At 32.2% G+C, this 22566-nt stretch overlaps 4 protein-coding genes across 4 annotated transcripts; 1 reads left to right on the forward strand and 3 right to left on the reverse strand.

The window, feature by feature from the left end:
* Positions 1 to 1239: 1239 nt before the first annotated feature.
* On the reverse strand, positions 1240 to 2650 carry LOC133676946 (protein LURP-one-related 15-like). Its single transcript, XM_062098764.1, has 3 exons — positions 2240 to 2650; positions 1895 to 2119; positions 1240 to 1668 (listed from the first exon to the last, which is right to left on the reverse strand). Exons 1-3 carry the CDS (start codon positions 2516 to 2518, stop codon positions 1522 to 1524), a joined length of 651 nt encoding a protein of 216 aa, XP_061954748.1. The 5' UTR covers positions 2519 to 2650; the 3' UTR covers positions 1240 to 1521.
* A 7645-nt stretch (positions 2651 to 10295) lies between these two features.
* LOC133677498 (protein LURP-one-related 15-like) lies at positions 10296 to 12214 on the forward strand. Its single transcript, XM_062099583.1, has 5 exons — positions 10296 to 10312; positions 10568 to 10592; positions 11151 to 11339; positions 11618 to 11842; positions 11926 to 12214. Exons 1-5 carry the CDS (start codon positions 10296 to 10298, stop codon positions 12070 to 12072), a joined length of 603 nt encoding a protein of 200 aa, XP_061955567.1. The 3' UTR covers positions 12073 to 12214.
* A 1227-nt stretch (positions 12215 to 13441) lies between these two features.
* Positions 13442 to 14670, reverse strand: LOC133677676 (protein LURP-one-related 15-like). Its single transcript, XM_062099799.1, has 3 exons — positions 14348 to 14670; positions 14020 to 14229; positions 13442 to 13798 (listed from the first exon to the last, which is right to left on the reverse strand). The coding sequence occupies exons 1-3, from the start codon at positions 14594 to 14596 to the stop codon at positions 13652 to 13654; spliced, it is 606 nt and encodes a 201-aa protein (XP_061955783.1). The 5' UTR covers positions 14597 to 14670; the 3' UTR covers positions 13442 to 13651.
* Positions 14671 to 18372: 3702 nt separating this feature from the next.
* Positions 18373 to 19688, reverse strand: LOC133677667 (protein LURP-one-related 15-like). The gene is made up of 3 exons (XM_062099784.1): positions 19362 to 19688; positions 19017 to 19241; positions 18373 to 18799 (listed from the first exon to the last, which is right to left on the reverse strand). The coding sequence occupies exons 1-3, from the start codon at positions 19611 to 19613 to the stop codon at positions 18629 to 18631; spliced, it is 648 nt and encodes a 215-aa protein (XP_061955768.1). The 5' UTR covers positions 19614 to 19688; the 3' UTR covers positions 18373 to 18628.
* Between the last annotated feature and the right edge of the window lie 2878 nt (positions 19689 to 22566).

The raw sequence follows: 22566 nt of genomic DNA on the forward strand, positions 1-22566 counted from the left end.
AAGTTAAAGTAGCACGTGCAACCTTTTTTAGTGGCAAAAAATACTCATCCATTGTGTTATCGGTTAGACAACATCGATATTTTTTTCTTCTCTCCTTTTTCTTTTGGGATTCGCAGTACCGAACCAAAATTAAAAGGCATTTTTTTCTTTTTGCAAGCATTTATTTTGTGCAAATTGTTATAATCACTTATATATATATATATATATATAAAATTCAATTAATTTGTTGTCATTTTTTTTAATCATACAATTAAATAAAGATAACTTATTGGTACGGTTACTAGTTGACTCCATGACTTGTAAAAAAAAAAAATTCATTCCGATCGTTGTATTAAAGCAAAATCTAGTTTACTTTTATTTAAATAAATGATAAAGCAAAATCTAGTCGACACTCATCTCCATCGTTTGTTATAGGACCAGCGCCCCGACGGCGGATGTCATCGCAGGTGTGTCATGGAAAGACAACCATTCTCCATCCTGCAAATCGTGAAGGCCATTTCCTTTTGGAATTTGACCTTTGCAGCTTTCTTTCCCAAATTAACACATCTACGTACCGTCGGTGGTGATGATTGCATCTGGCTAAAGTTATTGACCGTTGCATCCACCGCCAGCTTTAAGTGGACCTCTTAGTTCATAAATAATTAGTGGATACTGGAAATCTAACAACGTGATTAGTTGGTGGTGGAAGATCCACTTAAAATTATGAACTTGAAGTTTGTTTAAAAATAATTTAGATTTAGAAGAAATGACATTTTTTTTTAAAGAAAACGAGTGAAATGATAGCGAAAAATTAATTATTATTGCTTAATATTTTTCAAGGATTTCATAATTTGTTTGGATGAGTTTTAATTATTTGAGAATGGTTTGAAGTCTAAGATTTGAATATATATTAGAGGGGGAATGGCCTCGCCTCGATCGTGTCTATAAATAGCTCGAGGACACCATGTCTATTAATTATTATTATTTCTGTGATAAATAAGATTTAAATAGTCGAAATTAAGTAAGGTTTAAGTTTTAATTTGGATGCATAATCTAATTGGACGGTATCCTTGTCCTCAAATAAAAAGGAATTTCGATATACTTCATCCATCTGTTAGATATTATGGATTGACCAATAAAATCTCGACACTGAAAGATTACGGGATAAAAAAATATCTAGTCCATGTATCGCAATTTTGTTCATCAATTCTTAATTCTTAACTTATAGAGAGTTATTATTAAATAAAAATTAATTGTAGATGGACATAATAACTGGGATATTATTGAATGATCATTTATTCCAAAACACAGCATAAAATTTTTTTTTAAAAAATGTATTTTACTCTTTATGTCACCCACAAGGCAAACATTTTTACATTAAGGAAAAGCAATAAAACATGAATTGCATTTAATTTTACAATGAAAGAACAATTAAACTTGAGAGCTTCACTCGTAATAAAACAAAAAACTATATTATATTCAGTCTTCGCCACTGCGATCTGCATTAATTGATGTCATCAAGAACCACTCCAAGAGTTGTATTTAATCTTCGCCACTACGATCCGCATTGATCTCGTCGAGAATCACCACAAGGGCCATTATGAAGGCATAATCAACATTAGGATACACAGTCACTCCAAAACTATCTGTAGCCAGAATAGTACTCGCGAGAGTGTGTTTTCTATGCATCTGGGTTCACATAACAAGAAAATACTGGCATGAGCCATTAATTATGAAGACAACTTTCTTGATTAAAACAATAATAGGTTTTACTGTAAATGATATAATGAAATCGATCTGGGGTGTTTCCATGACAGCCTCAGCCACAGAGTACATATAGTTCTATGTGAGAAGATGATGCTGGTTAAATTATTCAATATTGTCATATTTCAGAAATAAGTTTTGTTAATGTTACCTGTGCAAGCATGGTATTGGAATCTCCAAGAAGTACAGAGCAGGAACTCTCTCTGTAGCCTCCTTTGACCTTGAAATCAGGCACCTTTCCTTTGTTCTTACCCAAGAATATGTCCAACTCAGTCTTGAATTGGTACAGCTTTGATTTCTTGGCTGTGAAAAGCAAATCTTTCTCCTCCTTGCTTTCTCCTCTAAAAGCCTCCCACCTTCGATGCATGGTCATTATCTGGAGAAAATAATAAATTAAACACGCGGTAAGAAATTGATATCAGATTGAATCATATCATTGTTGTGATGGTTAGATTGAAAAAGAAGAGAACAAATGAGAGAGAGCAATTAAACATACCTTCTGCCTGAGATTGACAAGGGTGTTACCAGCTGCATCTTTCAGAAAACGACGATCATGCAGGGTTAATACTTTACTCTTAACCTGGAAGATGAGGGTACCATTAATGTCAGACACCTTAAAATCATTCTCTCCAAGAGTCAATAGCTTTGTAGAGACGGCGAGTTCAACAGGGTACTGTGCCAGGTACTGTGGCCCTATTACCACCACTGGATGCTCCACCGGCGGGTATGTTCTCACAGCTGGAATGGGGTTGCCTGGTGCGTGCCCAGTAGCCATAATCACAGAAACAAAATATTACTTGAAGAAATAAACAGAAAGAAAAATAGCTAAATTTCTATATTATGCAGGTCTTGATGGTGGTTATAGAACTAGTCTTTCAGAGGAATGGTGTCCGTGTTTTATAGTTGCCACTTAACATATGGCATGTCGGTCTTTAAATAAATAAAAAAAGGGCTCTGTCCTTCTTCGTAAGTTCAATTATGCGCGTACGGTACAACCAAAACTAAAGGCAGCGAGGGAGGCGGGCAGGTGGAGTGTTTGTGTGGATCGGGAAATATCTTAGGGTGAAAATTAAAGATATTTTATTAGATATTTATTATAAAGAAAGAAATGGATATAGATATAAAAAAAGATAAAATTAATAATTTATTAAAAGTGAGAAGAATATTTTTATTTAGAGTTTTTTTTCTTAATTATATCTATTTTTTTAAAAAATAAATCTAAAAATTAACTAATAAAAAATCATTAGCTAATTTGCGAACAATATAAAATTTCTCAATGAGTAAATATGTATTAAAGACAAAATTTGTTTTTTTAATTACCCTCTTGGTTAGTATCTCAAGGGGATAAATATAGAAATAATATAAATATATTTCGTTGAATGAATACAAATATAAATATAAAATAAATCTATTTCTAAAATATTCTTAATTGATTTTTTTCTCATTTTAAAATAAGAGATACATGGGGATTTTATCTTTACTATTTTTTCTTTTCTGAAAACAATAATTAAATAGTTTCAAGAAACAGATAAACAATGGCAAAACGGTTTTATTTTTATTCGTAAATACAGCAACTTGGAGCATCGTTTGCATTTCAGAATGGTGAGCTGTGTCTGGCTCCACGTGGAGAAAGATAATGACAACATATTGCAAACCGTGTCCGATCCTATCCGTTTCCCACGGCTCCACGTCCAGATACAAAGGGGCGTTAATAAATTATTAAGCTATCCCTCCTCCATGTCTCCACGTGTCATATTCTCTTTTATAGTTTTGAAACCCGGTTTGGTTCGATGGGTCAACTCAAAACCCGGCCGACCTGGAACTAGAACCGAGCTTGATTGAAAAAAAAAAACTTGATATAATCTGGTTGACCTGACAAGTTAATCAAACAAAAACCGGTTAGAAACTCGGTGTTATCAATCTTCTTTTCTTCATAATTTTTATTTAGTTCAAACCAAACTTAATTAGTGCATTTATTGAATTGCAATTATTCATGTAAAACTTGTTTGATATTTATAGAACATATTTTTTTTTTTTTGAGAAATAAGTATCCTGGCACTTGATTGAACCACTTCAAAGCTAAGAAATATTTAACACTTAATTTTTGTTTAATGATTGAGTAAAACATAATTTAACTATACTACTTTTTAAGAAATTATTATCTTTTAAAAAATGATTACAAAAAAAATTAACCGGATTTTGATGAGGGGAGATATTATCATTTTAAGTTAGATAAAAAAATTTAATACTTATTATAAATTAAAGTAGAAATACTGATTTTTATTTATTGTTTCAAATATTGTAAGTTGGATAATGATAATAAAACAAGCTCTTTTCATATTTTATCTTACCTTGTCTTTCATCAACCAAATAATATATAAAAACATATTCAATTTATCTTATATATCACCGCCAAGTACAACTCCGACTAAGTTTCATATTCTATATCATTCTCTATGTCTCCATATCTTTTGTTTTAAGATAATAAATGCTACCTTATGTCATAATTTATTTTTGAGTTATTTTTTAAATTTATTTTTATTTTTTTAAAATAAAAATAAAAAATAAAAAATAAAATAATAATAGTAAGGAGACTGACGACGTGGAAAAAACTAGATGAGGAAGGATTTTAAATATAGAAAAATCAAGCTGTAATTTTGAATGGAATCGAGAGCCTAATTGTATCTTATTTTACCCACAACTCAAGAGATAATACAGATTCAAGGTCAAATTAAATCATTAGTGGATGAATCTACATGAAACTTAAGCCTAAGTACATAATTAGAATTTTAATAGGCTAATTTGATTTAATCATAGACCAAATTAAAGTTTAATTATATTTAAGAAATAATTTGGGTCCAATTGAAGGATTTAATTAGATGCAAGGACTTAATTATACTTTAAATGGATTAAATTAATTTTATTAGGAGCTTAATTGGTGAGAAATTAAATTTGAGAGCCCAATTTGAGCTTAATTAAGAATATTGAAATTTTAGAAGACCAAAGTTAACTTTTACAAAGTCAATTGGCTTAAATCAAGGATAAAATCGCAAGAAAATCAAAGTTTTGGAGCAATTAGGGGTTAAATCGAAGAAATTCACGACCAGTGATCATTTTAAAAAAGATGCTGAACTATAGGGGCTTAATTGATTGAAATCAGGAGTGCAATTGAAGAAAAATGAAAATTTAATGGTCAATTGAGGGTCAAATTGCATAAATCCAAAACCAAGGACTTATATGAAAAAAGTGTTGAAAGTCGGGGCTAATATTGTAATTCAGCAGGGGCAAAATTGCATTAAATTCAATTAGAGGTGAAATTGAAAGAAATTAAATGTTAGAGGACCAAATTAAACTTTAGACAAAATAATTAATTTAAGGTCCAAAACAACGATGTTTTTGAACAGTTAAAAAAAAAAAAAAGGGAACCAAAGGATGCATTGTGTGGTATTGTTTATCATCCCTAACCTTTCACCCGAAAAAAACTGTTCGGGTGGCTTCTTTTTAAGGTCATCTAATGCTTCATATCTTAAATAAACTGGACAAAATATACATCACCATGATGGTCTGACATTATACTACATCCTATAGTAGGTCTCTTTCGCAAATTTTCCTTATAGCTGTCGTGACGTCACCTCAAAGTAGCCAACTCAACCAGCCTTTAACAACAAACTTTTCAGGCCATGATAACAACTTTGAACCAACGGTTAGGACCCTTCTAGTTTAAATCAAGGGCTAAGATTTGGCACAAGTAAAGAAAAAATATTCCTATTCCACCGTCTATAAATAAAGATAGATTTCATGCCCTAAGCATCAAGAAATTAGTATGAAAAGTTGGTAAAAAATCATTTCTGCCCTAGTTTTTTTTTCTTCTCTTCCGCTAGCCTCCCTTTCCCCTCTTTTTCTCCACCTTCGACAACACCACCACCAGGAACCCCTCCATTAACCCTCTCGCACCCGACGTCGCGGTGACCTAAAAAATATTCAATGAAAAGAACAGATTTCGAGTATCTTATTCTTTGATAGGGAAATGTCTTGTTTAAGGAGTCGCTACCTAATATTATGGTCATTAGGAACCCTAATTGGTCAACAGAGATTCCATGGTACGAGACTTGATTATGTAAAATGGAAGATATTATCACTCCTTAAATATCCTGTCTTTTTGCTGGTTTTGTCTTAAATTGCTAAAAGTTTGTTGGTGAATGCTATGATAGTTTGCTTGTAATATTCCTGACCTTGACGTCAGTGAATATTCAATTACGAATATTTTAAACTCTGGCGTTGGTAAATATTATGTAGTTAGAAAATAATAAAATAAATTTAAATCAGTATTTTTATTCATGACTCTAGCGTCAGTAAATAAATCAATAAAACAAATTTATTTTTAATGCATGCATTTTTTTTTTTTTAGATTTGGTCTAGCTTAGCCGATAAACCCAGCCCAGCCACTGATCTAAACCAGAGATCCGGCTGGCTTCTACCCGGAAGCGTGCGTGAATTGTTCACGCACGCCTGCTACAGCCACAATGTAATTAAATTTGCAAGTGTACAGTGTGGGTGAATTATCTTGCAAAGCTGGAGAAACTTACCTGGAAGCAGGGAGACGGAGACGTGATAGAGGACTGGTCGGCTAGTTGCTTTCTTCCTCTGCTTTTGTTTTTCTTTCGCTTCATCTCTGTTTTTGGTTTTCTCTGCTTGGTTTCTTCTTTTCTTGCTTTCTGGATTCCTTCTTCGTCTCTTTTTCTGTGGCGTCTTCCTGACAAGCTCTGGTTCTGAGACGAAGAGGATGAAGACGTGAGGTTGCTGGTCGAATCGGACGCTCTCCTCTGCTTCGTCTTGTTTTTCTTGTTCGTCCTCTCTTGTCTTTATTTCTGTCTTTTTTTTTGTCTCTTTGTCTGTCTCTCCCTCTCTGTAATGTCTGTCTTTCCCTCTCTTCTTTATTTTCTTCCTCTGTCTCCCTGTGTTTTTCTCGGTTCGTTCCTCCCTGGTTTTTTCTCTGTTTGCTCGTCTCTGTTTTTCCTGGGTTTTTCTGTTCGTTCTTGTCTCTCGTTCTTGGTGTTTCTGTTTTTCTTTACGTTTCTCCTTCCCCCAGTTTCCCCCCCTGTTTAAGCTTTCTTGTACTGCTCGCTCTGCCTCTCTGTTTTCTCCTTCCCTCGTTTCTGCTTTTTTTTTTCTCTGGATTTATAGCAAGAGAATGCCACTGTTACCCCGGTAATAAAGTGACTGTTATTGCAGGATTAATGGCGATGCATCGTTGGGCATCCGTTTTTTTTTTTCGGTCGGGTGAAGAAGATGAACAGTGTTGATGGCCATTTGCGTCTTGGTCCTTAACGTTCTGAAAGTTTTGTAATCAAGTTCCCTGGATAAACTGTAATTGGACCCCTGAAGTTTAGCACCATTTACAGAATGGTCCATATACTTCAATTTCTTGCAGTTTTAACCCGAATCAGACCCAAACTTTAGAATTTTTTCAATTAAGCTCCTGATTTCATAAATTAAACTAATTCCAAGTTCATTTAAGTCCAAAACTTATCAATTTTTAATTAAGCTTTTAATTTGGTTAATAAAACTTAATTCAAAATTTAATTAAATCCCAAAACTTCCGATAATGTTGCCCTTAACCCAAATTTTAATTCATTCTTCATTTATTTTTTTATTTTTTCATTTTTTCATCATCATTTTTTTTTCATTTTTTATTATTATTTTTCAGGAAATAAAATATTAATGATAATTAAAATAAAAGGGTCAAAAATTGGGTTATGACAAACCATCTCCCTCCTACCAATCAAAATTGTTCTTTCTTTCTCACTTCAAAACCCCCCATTGATAGCCATTTTAGTGGGCTTGGGTTGGACCCAATCTAGCCCATCCCAAAATAATAATAATAATATAATAATAAATAATATTAAAATATAAATGCAAAAAAACATTCACCATGATAAGGTAGAAAACAAAAAACAGTTTATGATTATCTTAACTAGTTTTCTAAACATTCTTTTTACAAAAAAAAACAAAAACAAATCTTTCTCATGTTTTGAAATGCAAAAATAGATATCATAAATAGTTTATGATTATCCCTTAGGTTTTAACCAAAATATAAAAAATCTTTCACCAATCATTTTGTTCATTTTACATTTAGAGTGTTAAGGTTTAGCTGTAGATTTTAACATTCAGGGATGTAAAACTACATAATAGAGTACACTCTCAGGTATTAAAGATACAAAGTACAAAATAAATGCAATGCTAAAATCTAAACTTTAGAATAATTAGGATTTAACATGATAAGGTAGAAACCTCCTCATAAATAGATATCTGTCTTGAATCTTAGATAAGACCAATGGATATAAACATGACTTAGAATAACAATAAAATAACAATGTATCTTACCTTAAATAGGATGCATTGAGAATAATGCATCTTTTCCTTGTATAAGCAGTCAGTTACCTGAACTCTTGCAGATCATAGGTTTCCTAATAATTATAATAGTAGGTGGCGATTCCTAAACCTCAATCATAATTTTATGATTAAATCTAAAACCCTTTCTTTTCCTAACACCTCTCAGGAGGCAAAAAGGTGTGCAATTCGACGTCACCCCGTGACACCTTGTATATAACAATGGCTCCAATTTATTTCAACAATCACAACAGTATACAAATCTCCTCAAATATTCTTAATATGAGTGCATTCTTAGGATTTTTCTGCGAAGAAGCCCAAATCACCTTTCAACGAGATATTAATAGCCAGCATGTGTGGCACAAAAATTGATTACATCAAGCATAAATTCTATAAAAGACAAATTAAGATGCATTGCTACCATAATAAAATAATGATGATGTTTCAAAATCTAATATACTAAAACAAATAAGGTTATTTGGTATTTAGATAGTGATTAATCATAAAAAGAAAATCAAGAATTTGTAACAATATAGATTTCCCCTTATCTTATCTTTTGTAAATCTTCTATCCTCATGTATTTGAATTTATATTTATAATAAACAACATAGTGTACAAACCTTATAAATAAGAGTTCTACTTATCAAATAAGAACAACAATTTAAGGAGAGCATTTTTTAGAGTTGTATGTCATATCTCGGGGGTGCTTGTTTAAGTTCATAAATGTCTTTTCTTAATATATATATATATATATATATATATATATATATATATATATATATATTATTAGGCTTAAACATGTCTTTAAAACAAAGATGTTACATCATATAAATAGTTTAGTTAAATTCCTATGTAGAAAAGCATTGTTAACATTTATTTGCCTCAACTCTTACCCATTCATGATAATAACAATTAAAACTGATCTAATGGTGGCAAGTTTAACTATTGGATTGAAGATAACAATAGAGTACACCTTCAGGTATTAAAGATACAAAGTGCAAAATAAATGCAATGCTAAAATCTAGACTTTAGAATGATTAGGATTTAACATGATAAGGTAGAAACCTCCTCATAAATAGATATCTGTCTTGAATATTAGATAAGACCAATGGACATAAACATGACTTAGAGTAACAATAAAATAACAATGCATCTTACTTTAAGTAGAGTGCATTGAGAATGATGCATCTTTTCCTTGCATAAACAGTCAGTTACCCAAACTCTTACAGAGCATAAGTTTTCTAATAACTATAATAGTAGATGGCGAGTTCTGAACCTCAATTAGAATTTTATGATTAAATCTAAAACCATTTCTTTTCCTAACACATCTTAGGAGGCAAAAAGGTGTGCAATTCCACGTCGGCCCACGACACCTTATATATAACAATACAATGGCTCCAATTTATTTCAACAATCACAACAATATACAAATCTCCTCAAATATTCTTAATGTGTATTCTTAGGATTTTTAAGCGAAGAAGCCCAAATCACCTTTCAACGATATATTAATAACCAGCATGTGTGGCACGAAAATTGATTACCATCAAGCATAAATTCTATAAAAGACAAATTAAGATGCACAACTTCAGTATTGCTACAGTAATAAAATATTGATGGTGTTTCAAAATCAAATATACTAAAAAAAGAAAATCAAGAATTTGTAACAATATAGATTTCCCCTCATCTTATCTTTTGTAAAATCTTCTATCCTCATGTATTTGAATTTATAATAAACAACATACTGTACAAACCTTATAAATAGGAGTTCTACTTATCAAATAAGAACAACAATTTAAGGAGAGCATTTTTTAGAGTTGTATGTCATACCTCGAGGGTGCTTGTTTAAGTCCATAAATGGCTTTTCTTAATATACATATATTATTAGGCTTAAACATGTCTTTAAAACAAAGATGTTACATCATATAAATAGTTTAGTTAAATTCCTATGTAGAAAAGCATTGTTAACATTTATTTGCCTCAACTCTTACCCATTCATGACAATAACAATTAAAACTGATCTAATGGTGGCAAGTTTAACTATTGGATTGAATGTTTCTTTGTCGTCAAGTCATCCGGGACGTTGATTATACCCCTTTGCAACAAGAAAATATTTCAATCAATCCGTATAACCATTAGACTTTAAACACCCATCTACAACCTACATGGGTACAATTGGAAGGTCGTGGAAGCAAGTCCCAAGTTCTATGCTTCAAGATGGTAGAGAGCTCGTTTGACATAGCATTGCGCTGCTGAGATTGAGATATAGCTTGGCGCATGCATGCTGGTTCATAGGTTTGTGGAACAAGATATTTAGTCACTGTATGAAGTTGTTTGGATTTAATTATTTAGTTCATGGATCTTGTTGTCATGTTATGATTCTGTTGAGTTTGAACAAATGAATTTACAATATTTTTGTTATTTTGAATTTGTGTAGTTTTGGTGGCATTGCATATGAAAAGGTAAGTGTGGCCAATAAAAAACATCGCATGCACCATATAAAGAGCGCGGGCGCCTCTCATGTATTGGCATGATGTGAGCATGTGCTAGCATCTTTTTTAATTAAAAAATTATTAATTTAATATTAAAAAACTAAAATGCCCTCTATTAATCTAGAATTAAAAAAAAATTATGTAAAATGATGAAATTGTCTCTGCACACCAACCTTATTTGTTTATGATTTAAAGGGTAAAACTATCTTTATCTTTTTAATATGTCTTAAAAAAACAAAAAAAAATATTTTGATCAACAGTTATAATTTTTTTTACTTGGAAGGTAAATTAATTATTTTATTGTTTTTAAAAAAGTAAAAAGACACTTGTACCCCTGACAATTCTTTAATAGCTAGTGAACCGATGGAAAGAACTGTATTACCCCCAACATCAACTCACCTCATTTTTCTTTAAAGAGCAAAATCATAATGTTACTATAGCAATGAATAGTTTTTTGTGTTTGAGGCACGTTTTTAATGTTAATTATTTTGAAAGTAAATAGGTCGGTTGCCTTGTTTGAAACCACAGTACCTGGCACAGTACCCTGTTGAACTCGCCGTCTCTACAAAGCTATGGACTCTTGGAGAGAATGATTTTAAGGTGTCTGACATTAATGGCACCCTCATCTTCCAGGTCAAGAGTAAACTCTTAACCCTGCATGATCGTCGTTTTCTGAAAGATGCAGCCGGTAACACCCTTGTCAATCTCAGGCAGAAGGTATGTTTAATTGCTCTTTGTCATTTGCTTTCTTCTTTTTCAATCTAACCATCACAACAATGATAAATTCTAAATTTGGTTGCCTTTTACACGAGAGTAGGTATGATTCATTTAATATAAACATCGAGGATTATTATTATTTTTTAAATGTAATTTAACAGGCAAGGACCACGCATAAAATAACAATGATGAAAGTTGAATACAGTCAAAGAAGTCTATTATCATTACTGTCCATATATCAATGAGATGGCTTACGGCGTGTTTACCATTTTCTCCAGATAAGGACCATGCATCGGAGGTGGGAAGCTTTTAGAGGAGAAAGCAAGGAGGAGAAAGATTTGCTTTTCACAGCCAAGAAATCAAAGCTGTTCCAATTCAAAACTGAGTTAGACGTATTCTTGGCTAACAACAAAGGAGAGGTCCCTGATTTCAAGGTCAAAGGAGGGTACGGCGAGAGTTCCTGCTCTATACTTCTTGGAGATTCCAATGCCATGCTTGCACAAGTAAGTTCGAAGCTCTCATTCATTTTAGAGTCCTATCTTTGCAGGTGTTCATACTAATATTTTTTAATCTTGAATAAATGCAGATGCATAGATTACACTCTCTCACGACAATGATCTTGGATACAGATAGTTTTGGAGTGACTGTTTATCCTAATGTTGATTATGCCTTCATAGTAGCTCTTGTGGTGATTCTCGATGAGATCAATGCGGACCGTAGTGGCGAAGATTAAATACAGCTTTTGTTTTATTTCACGAGACGTTTTCAAGTTGTATTGCTTTTTTATTGTAAGAATAAATACAATGCATTCTTTATTGCTTTTTCCTAATGTAAAATGTATGCTTTGTGGATGACATAAAGCGTAAAATATATAACGTGTGTTAAGTTTTATAATCATTTATTTAATGTGTTTCGAATTCTGATCAAACCCAAAAACAAATAACACATAACTTGAGATAGATGATCATTATATAAACTTAGCTTTATAACTTTAGTAAAATTTATTTGTTTAAATTTGTTTGGAGCGCTTCCAAAAGTTGGTGCTTGATTCAGTAAAAAGAATGCAATTTAATTTGTTGTTAGGGAAATATTGAAACTTTAAAGATCAAATTAAACACTACAATAAAAAACAGCCTATATATAAACACATGAGGTGAAGATTTTTAAAAATTTAAAACCCTGATTATGAATTTTATTGTTTAACCCAAGTAACTCGAATCAATCCAAAACATTATCAACTTAATATTTTTTTTAAAAATAAAATTAAATCAATGTTGTCTTGAAAAAGTATTTTTTCAATCAAATTAGATTTTTATCAGATTATATTTAGATTTATCAGATTAATTGAGTGATATCTAACCACCTTTCACTTGTTTTGATGTTATACATGGCTCTAGGCATCATGTATTTCTAATGATAATGGAATACAATTCATGAGAATTTATCACCATCGATTCCTTTAATACTTGGAATGCACCTTAACTCCATAACCTCTAATATGGCACGTGACAGCAAAGACAAACAATTTGTCACTCATGGTAGTCACTAAAAAGTAAAGATTAGTTATTTTTTATATTTTAATTTTAGTTCATATTTTTTTAATTTTTAATCTTTATTCTTGATTTTTTATAAAAATTTTATTTGTTTTTAATTTAATCCTTTTATTACAATTCTCTTATCTATTATCATGTAATACTTCAGGAAGATCCGTTGGATTCAAGGGTTAAAAACTAAATTTATTAGTTAGATTATAATGCTAATTAAAAAAGTTAAAGGTTAAAGTGAAAAACACTTACAAGCTGAGGGACTGTTGTTTCATTCTATTTAACTTTAAAGCCGGTGATTAATATATGTCAACGAGTCTCTATTTTTCTTTGCTATATAATTTATGGTATTTTATAGAGAGTTAATTGCTATATAATTTTATTTGTATAATTGATATTTTATATTGGATTGAAAAATATTTATTGTATATGCCATTATCATCGACATCTATATCAACAATCAAAGACGATCGATATTTTACAAAGAATTGCAAAATATTTATTGCCTATGCTATATTCATCGATAAAATTTTTCTATCTAAAAGTTACCATTAAAAGTACAAATTGAATTATTCTGTCTGTATATTTGTATATTTCTAGTAGAAACTTTTTTAACACACTTCTTTTGTTTATATTATTTTCGGTGTTTATTATTTTTTTTACAATAGAATTAGAGACAGAATTAGTGAAAAATAAAATAAAATTACCGACGATCTAAATGCTGACAAATAGTTTTTGTCTGTGGCTTTTGCCGATGGAGTTTGATTTTTACGCGATAACACCGTTAATGCCTTTAAGGGCCGCGCCTTCCCTATGATCATCCGGATTGATCCCCTTCAGAATCACCACCAGAAGAGCCACTATGAAGGCATAATCAACATTAGGCATAATGGCGAGAGTGTCTCGTCCATGCACCTGCGTTCACATAATAAGAAAAATACTGGCATGAGATATTAATTATGAAGACAACTTTCTTGATTAAAACAATAATCGGTTTTAATGTAAATGATGTAATGAAATCTGGGGTATTTCTACGACAGCCTCAGCCACAGACATATAGTTCTTCATGAGAAGATGATGTTGGTTAAATTTATTCAATATCGACATATTTCAGAAATAAGTTTTGTTAATGTTACCTGTGCAATCATGGTATTGGAATCTCGAAGAAGTATAGAGCGGGAACTCTTGCTGTAGCCTTCTTTGACCTTGAAATCAGGGACCTCTCCTTTGTTATTACCCAAGAATACGTCTACCCCAGTCTTGGATTCCTTGGCTGTGAAAAGCAAATCATTCTCCTCCTTGCTTTCTCCGGTAAAAGCCTCCCACCTCCCATGCATGGTCATTGTCTGGAGAAAATGATAAATTAAACACGCGGTAAGAAATTGATATCGGATTGACTCTTATCGTTGTTGTGATGGTTAGATTGAAAAAGAAGAGAACAAATGACAGAGAAATTAATCATACCTTCTTCCTGAGATTGACAAGGGTGTTTCCGGCTGCATCTTTCAGAAAAAGACGATTAATGCTTGATAGTTTAAACGTGACCTTGAAGATGAGGGTGCCCTTAATGTCAGACACCTTAAAATCGTTGACGGCGAGCTCAACAGGGTACTGTGCCAGGTACTGTGGCCCTATTACCACCACTGGATGCTCCACCGGCGGGTATGTTCTCATAGCTGGAATGGGGTTGCGTGGTGCTTGCCCAGTAGCCATAATCACAGAAACAAAATATTGCTCGAAGAAATAAACCGAAAGAAAAATAGCTAAATTTCTATATTATGCAGGTCTTGATGGCATGTCGTGTCTTTAAATAAAAAAAAACAGTCAACTGGACATCATTTCAAGAAACAAGTCAACAATGGCAACACAATTTTATTCTTAAATAATGCAACTTGGAGCATCTTTTGCATTTCATAATGTGAGCTATGAATATAAAATATAACCATATATATCCACTTGTCACCTTCAATTATTGGTACGGGTTAATTTATGCTTTTAACTACCTTTATCAACTTTTATAAGTTAAATTCACTGGGAGAGTCACAAGATTACTTTCGCAGGATTTGCTAAACAAGTCAACAATGGCAACACAATTTCCAGTTGCAGTGGACAGCTCCCCGTTTCAATAAAATATGGTGTTAATTAATTATTAAGCTATCCCTTTTCCATGTTGACCTGACCACGGACATGGTTTTTTCTATTTAGCAGCCAATGTCTCTAGTTTCAAACAAGGCAGCTGACCTATTTACTTTCAAAATAACTAACATTGAAAACGTGCCTCAAGCAGCTGCTTTTTTTAGCCCGGTTTCCCTCGACTTTGCCTCAAACACAAAAAAACTATTCATTGCTATAGTAACATTATGATTTTGCTCTTTAAAGAAAAATGAGGCGCCTTGATGTTGGAGGATAACACAGTCATTTCCATCGGTTCACTAGTTATTAAAGGATTGTTAAGGGTATGTGCATATGTTTTTTTATTTTTTGAGAACAATAAAATGATTAATTTACCTTTCAAGTAAAAAAAAATTAGAACCGCTGACCAAAAGTATTTTTATTTGTTTTTTTAGAACATATTAAAAAGATAGTTTTGCCTTTTAAATCATAAACAAATAAGGCATGTGTGCAGATACAATTTCATCCTTTCATATATATATATATATATATATATATATATATATATATTTAATTCCATATTATTAGAGGGCATTTTAGTTTTTTAATGTTGAATTAATGGTTTTTTTAATTAAAAAAGATGCTATCAAATGTTCACACCGTGCCAATACATGAGAGGCGTCCGCGCTTTTTGTGCGGTGCATGCGACACCTCTCACTAGATATACCTATCTTTTCATAAGCGATGCCACATATTTTCCCTCTCGATGTGGCACATGACAATGAAGATGAACAATTTGTCACTCATGGACATTACTAAAAAGTAAAGTTAGTTTTTTTTTGTGTTTCAATTTTAATTCATATTTTTTTGATTTTTAATTATTGTTCTTATTCTTTTATAAAAATTTATTTATTTTTAATTTAGTCCTTTAATTCCAATTCTCTATTAGCATGTAATACTTCAGGAAGATCCGTTGGATTCAAGGGTTAAAAACTAAATTTGTTAGTGAGATTATAATGCCAATTAAAAAAGTTAAAGGTTAAAGTGAAAAACATTTACAAGCTGAGGGACTGTTAATTGATGTAATCAAGAACCACTCCAAGAGTTGTATTTAATCTTCGCCACTACGATCCGCATCGATCTCGATGATCTCTCACCTCACCTCTCCTTGACTTTTCTTTGCATTTTGTTTTATTTTGACTCGCTGATTTTTCTCTTTCCCCTTTTTTCAAGCCCTTCTCTTCCCAGAAATTTCGTTTTCTTTCTTTCTTTCTTTCTTTTATATATATATATATATGGTTAAGGGGTGTTTCTAAGTGTTGTAACTATTATTTTTTTAAATATATTTTTGCTTAAAAAAATTAAAATAATTTTTTTATTTAAAAAAATTATGAATATCAATATATCAAAATGATTAAAAAATATAAAAATATTAATTTTAAGCAAAAAAAATTTAAATTTTGTTGGAACTCTAATGCAAATGCAGTCCCAAACGAGGTCCAAGAAGGTGTTTGAGAGTGCGCTCAAACCGTGCTTTTGAAAAATTTTGATTTTTTTGTTTTTTATTATTTTAATGCATTAATATCGAAAATAAATTTTAAAAAATAAAAATATATTATTTTAATATATTTTTTAGTAAAGAATACTTTGAAAAACAATATTCATCAAACTTCCAAATAAACTTAATGATGATAGAATGGTTTCTAATTAAGTGATGGTTTAATAGTGCGTTAACTTTTATTTTTTGATGCATTTTAAAAGTATTTTTTACTTGAAAAAATATAAAATTTGTAATTTTTTAGTGTTTTTCAATTATTTTAATGTGTTGATATTAAAAATAAAAAAAATTATTCTGATATATCCTCAAGTATACTTTTAAAGTTATTTTGATACTATAATGTTAAAAATAAAAATAATAAATTAAAAAAAAAGTATTACGTGATTGAGAAAATATTATATATCATCTTGATTTTCAGTATAATAATTGTTGGTGCGTTTATAATTAAAACTTTTGGACTTTAAAAAAAAATTGGAAAGTGATTAAGTCATATTTAAGAATTTTATTGTCTCAATTAAAACTTTATTTTTATTTTTTTAAATAATATTATTTTAATTACTTCAGTTTAATTTATACTATTTATATCCAAAGTTATGTCCTAGAATAGGTTTAATAACTTTGAAAATCATAATATATATAAAAAACCTTCGATTCTTTTGCTGGTTAAAAAAAAGCTGATATTATGTATCATTGAAAATAGCCCTAAATTTATAAGTTTGTTTGTTTGTTTTTAACATGACACCGTTGCAGAGCTAGCCAAAGCATATGAATATCACGGACAATGATTTAATGCTTTTATTTAATAATTTTTTTAAAAAATAAATAAAGTATATTTATTAATTATATTTTATAAAATAAAGATTTCTCTTGTTTAATTTAGAATAAAATAAAAATTGCTCAAGACTTCACTTATTAGATATATATAAAAATAAGAAATTATTTTTTAAAAACTCCATTTATGTCTCTTGGATGTGAGTCAAGCCCAATGGAGTTGTTTGTAGAGACGCACGTGTGAAAGGAAGACCGCCAAAAGGGGATGCAATAGTTTGAGGACAACTGCGCTCAACACTTCATGGTATGTTCGTTCAACCATTTTATTTTGTAAGTTATTATTTTCTTGAATTGAATAAGATGATTTCTTTTTTAATTTTCAGGAGACCTACAATAGCCGGTTGAGGGAGAGATAGGGGGATGATTCTTTGACCCATCCAAATTTCAATCCAGATTTGTGGATGGAGGTAGGAAAGTCTAGTGGACCCGATAAAAATCGGGTGTACGAGCTCTCCAACACTACGGCCGAGAACTTGCGGGCGCCCATAGTGTCTCAACCATTGGGAGTTTTCAATTAGTATCAAGCACCCAGTCTGAGGAGTTCATGGCGTTGAAATAACAATACGAGTGACTCTCGACGGATTATGAACAACTCCGCTAAATGATCATGGACATTAGATCGCAAATGGGTATCCATGATACATGTGCGCCCCTTTTTTGACCATTTGATCCTGGAAACAACCAGCATTTTCCTCCTCCTCCTCCTCCTCTAGCTGTGCCATTGTTCTAGTTTAACTATTTTTTGAAAACACTTTAAATTTGTAATGAATATTTGGATTAATATTATTTAACTTTATTTTTATATTTTTAATGTTTCATACAATTTTATTTGCATAAATGGTATTTTACATAGAGTTAATTGCTATATAATTTATACAATTTTATTTACATAATTGGTATTTTATAGAGAGTTGAAAAATATTTACTATCTATGCCACTATCATTGACATCTACACCAACGATCAAAGACCATCGTTATTTTATAAAGTTGTAAAATATTTACTGTCTATGCCATATTCACTGACAAAACTTTTCTGTTTGTGAGTTACCGTTGGAAATAGAGACTGAATTATTCCGTCTGTATATTTCTAATAAAAAAAATTTTAACGCGCTTTTTCTGTCCAAATAACTGTTAGTGTTTATTTTTTTTACAGACAGAATTAGCGATAAAAAAGGAAATTACCAACTATCTAAATGCCGACAAACAGTTTCTGTTGGTGACTTTTACCTATGGAGTGTGTTTTTTACGCCGACGAACCAATTCCTTCGATAAAAGCGTTAACAACCTTAAGGCCAGTGTTGGCCGCGTCCGTATGATCATCCGCATTGTTCCCGTTGAGAATCACCACCACAAGAGCCACTATGAAGGCATAATCAACATTAGGCATAATCGCGAGAGTGTGTCTTCCATGCACCTGCGTTCACATAATAAGAAAAATACTGGCATGAGATATTATGAAGACAACTTTCTTGATTAAAACAATAATTGATTTTAATGTAAATGATGTAATGAAATGTGGGGTATTTCTACGACAGCCTCAGCCACAGACATATAGTTCTATATGAGAGGATGATGTTGGTTAAATTTATTCAATATTGATATATTTCAGAAATAAGTTTTGTTAATGTTACCTGTGCAAGCATGGTATTGGAATCTCCAACAAGTATAGAGCAGGAACTCTCGCTGTTGCCTTCTTTGACCTTGAAATCAGGGACCTCTCCTTTGTTATTACCCAAGAATACGTCTAACTCAGTCTTGAATTGGAACATCTTTGATTTCTTGGCTGTGAAAATCAAATCACTCTGCTCCTCGCTTTCTCCTCTAAAAGCCTCCCACCTCCCATGCATGGTGTTTATCTGGAGCAAATGATAAATTAAACACGCGGTAAGAAATTGTTATCGGATTGACTCTCATCGTTGTTGTGATGGTTAGATTGAAAAAGAAGAGAACAAAAGACTGAGAGCAATTAAACATACCTTATGCCTGAGATTGACAAGGGTGTTTCCGGCTGCATCTTTCAGAAAACGACGACGTGGGCTTAATAGTTTACTCTTGACCTCGAAGATGAGGGTGCCATTAATGTCAGACACCTTAAAATCTCTGTTGACGGCGAGGTCAACAGCGTACTGTGCCAGGTACTGTGGCCCTATTACCACCACTGGATGCTCCACCGGCGGGTATGTTCTCATAGCTGGAATGGGGTTGCGTGGTGCTTGCCCAGTAGCCATAATCACAGAAACAAAATATTGCTCGAAGAAATAAACCGAAAGAAAAATAGCTAAATTTCTATATTATGCAGGTCTTGATGGCATGTCGTGTCTTTAAATAAAAAAAAACAGTCAACTGGACATCATTTCAAGAAACAAGTCAACAATGGCAACACAATTTTATTCTTAAATAATGCAACTTGGAGCATCTTTTGCATTTCATAATGTGAGCTATGAATATAAAATATAACCATATATATCCACTTGTCACCTTCAATTATTGGTACGGGTTAATTTATGCTTTTAACTACCTTTATCAACTTTTATAAGTTAAATTCACTGGGAGAGTCACAAGATTACTTTCGCAGGATTTGCTAAACAAGTCAACAATGGCAACACAATTTCCAGTTGCAGTGGACAGCTTCCCGTTTCAATAAAATATGGTGTTAATTAATTATTAAGCTATCCCTTTTCCATGTTGACCTGACCACGGACATGGTTTTTGGGGGGAGGCGGCATAGGCTTTGAAAGTGAAACCAACAAGAATAACAATGAGATTGATATCGAAAGAAGGTTGTTCCATCTCTTTATCTTTCTATTCTTGAACGACATTGAGATTGATATCAAAAGAAGATAGATAATCAAATCGATAAAGAATAAATATTCAAGAAATTAAATAAGAAAAAGAATAATGAATATAAAGAAATCACCAAAGCCTCTTATTCTTTCTAAGTTTAACTTTTTTAAGTGATTTGACAAGAAAAGAATGATTGAGATCATCCATAGTAAAAGTAAACAACATGTTATTGATAAATTCATTAAGGCTCTCAAATTAGAGTTGTTTGTGAAGCACAAACATTTACTTGATGTTTGCACTTAAGAATATCTTATTTAAAAGAGAATCCCTTATTTTTTAAGCTAAGTGTTTAAGAACATGAGTTTAAAAGGGAGATTGTGGAGATAAAAGAAGGATTCCTAATTGAGTTTGGAAAATGTTTTCAAGTCTAAAAGGATTTATGTTTAGAATTCTTATTAAACTAGTTTAAAAAGGATTTATTAGGACATTATCATTGACACTTTCTTTGAAAAACTAATCAAAAAGCCGTTAGAGTTTTTTTTCAAATCTTGTTTTTGACAGGATGTGATCTACCCGTTACTACAGGCACTATTGCCCAACCGAACCTTCCAGTAACTCATCAACCAGGTAAAAGTCCTTACTTAAGTCATGTTTGCAACCCAGGAGCAAAATCAGACCTTGCCACCTCAAAAAGTCTTGACACTTATAGTAGCACACTTGAGCTCAGCACCATCACCATTGGTCGCTCCTAACACCCATAGACTCAAACTGACATGAATCTCTAGTGGGACTCCTAAGCCTCACAAGAGATTTATCTTGGATCTCCCACCTCTCTAGTGTAATCTTGGACTGGTACGACTCTCTAGTAGGGATCTCGAGCCTCATGAAATCTCTAGGGATTAATCTCAGACCTCCCACCTCTCCAGTGTAGTTAAAACTAATATAACTCTTTAGTGAGACTTCCAAGCCTCATACAATTTCCAGGGATAATCTTAGATCTTCCACTATCAGGTACGATCACTTTCTAGTGGGGGGTGAGATTTCATGCCCCATACCATCGTCAGGGAGGCCACTCTCTAAAAATAATAATTCTCTAATAAGGAGCTCTCAAGCTGCTATTACAATGTTAGTGAGGTTATAAGCATTTCACACTCCATTAACCACATTTTAGTGGAGGGCTCAGCCCTCCATTCCATTTATAAAGATGACACATACCCCCCCCCACTCTAATACAAATCACTCTTTAGTGGGAGGTTTCCGAGCCCCATGTCATTGCCATAAAGGTCACAAGCCTCCCTCTCTTAAGTGGTAAGCTCCTAAGCCACATCCTTGCCAAAAAAGTTATAGGCCTCCCACTATAGTGTGATCTCTTTTCAGTTGAGGATTCTAAGCCTCAAGCCATTAACTAAGAGGCCATAAGCCTCATTTTCTTCGGTAGGATCTCGAATCGGTACATGGCTTTCAGACCTCATACTATCATAGGGAATGACTTTCTAAGGGATATTCCCAACCTTTTAATTTCTTAATATAGACTCATTCTTCATAGATTTCTCCGGCCTCTTAGAATTTTTTCTAAGTTTGTGCTTGGAACCTTGGCTTTTTAGAATTTTCATTTAAGCATGGCTTCTCCTCCATGTGTTCCCCAAACCTTTCAGAATTTTTTCTAAGTATAGGTGTGGAACCCTTACCCTCTTAGAATTTTTTCTAAACATTGCTTTTCTTTCATGGGTTCTCCTCAACCCTTTAGAAATTTTTCTAAGCATGGATATGAAATCCTCAACCTCTTAGAATTTTTTTTTCTTCTACGTATGGCTTCTCTTTGACATGATCCCCTTTTGCCTCATATAAGTTTTCTAAGTATAAGTTCCTACTCTGTGGGTTCACTTCCCTCAGCCTCGTAGAAAATTTTTCCAAGTATAAGCTCCTTCTACATGGGTTCCTCCAATAGATTCCTCTCACCTAAGACTTTTTAAGTATGATTTCCTTCATGATTTCCCTCTACATACTTAGAAATCTTTTTTAATATGGTGCACGCCACTACATGCATGTTCTCCGGTAAATTATCCTGGGGTTTTCACCCCTCTTCTCATACAAGAAAAAGAATCAACAACTCGTCTAAGATATCGGGTGATTAAGCCTTCACGTATTTTATATACAGAAACAAGATCAAGTGATTAACCGATTTATCTACCTAAATGAGCAAATTAGAATTTTTTAATACATCATCACTATTTTTTTTTTTCATTTCTCTACACGCCTTTTTCTCTTCTTTGTTGACCTGTAAACACAATCATGGAAGGAGATGAATTTTTTTTTTTAGAAGCCAACATCAAAGGTTTCAAAGAAGGCAACTGAGCTTTTACATTTTAGATTTGGTTAATTAATTTAAAATAACAA

The sequence above is a fragment of the Populus nigra genome, chromosome 17, assembly GCF_951802175.1.
Source record: "Populus nigra chromosome 17, ddPopNigr1.1, whole genome shotgun sequence".
In the NCBI taxonomy this organism is placed as follows: Eukaryota; Viridiplantae; Streptophyta; class Magnoliopsida; order Malpighiales; family Salicaceae; genus Populus; species Populus nigra.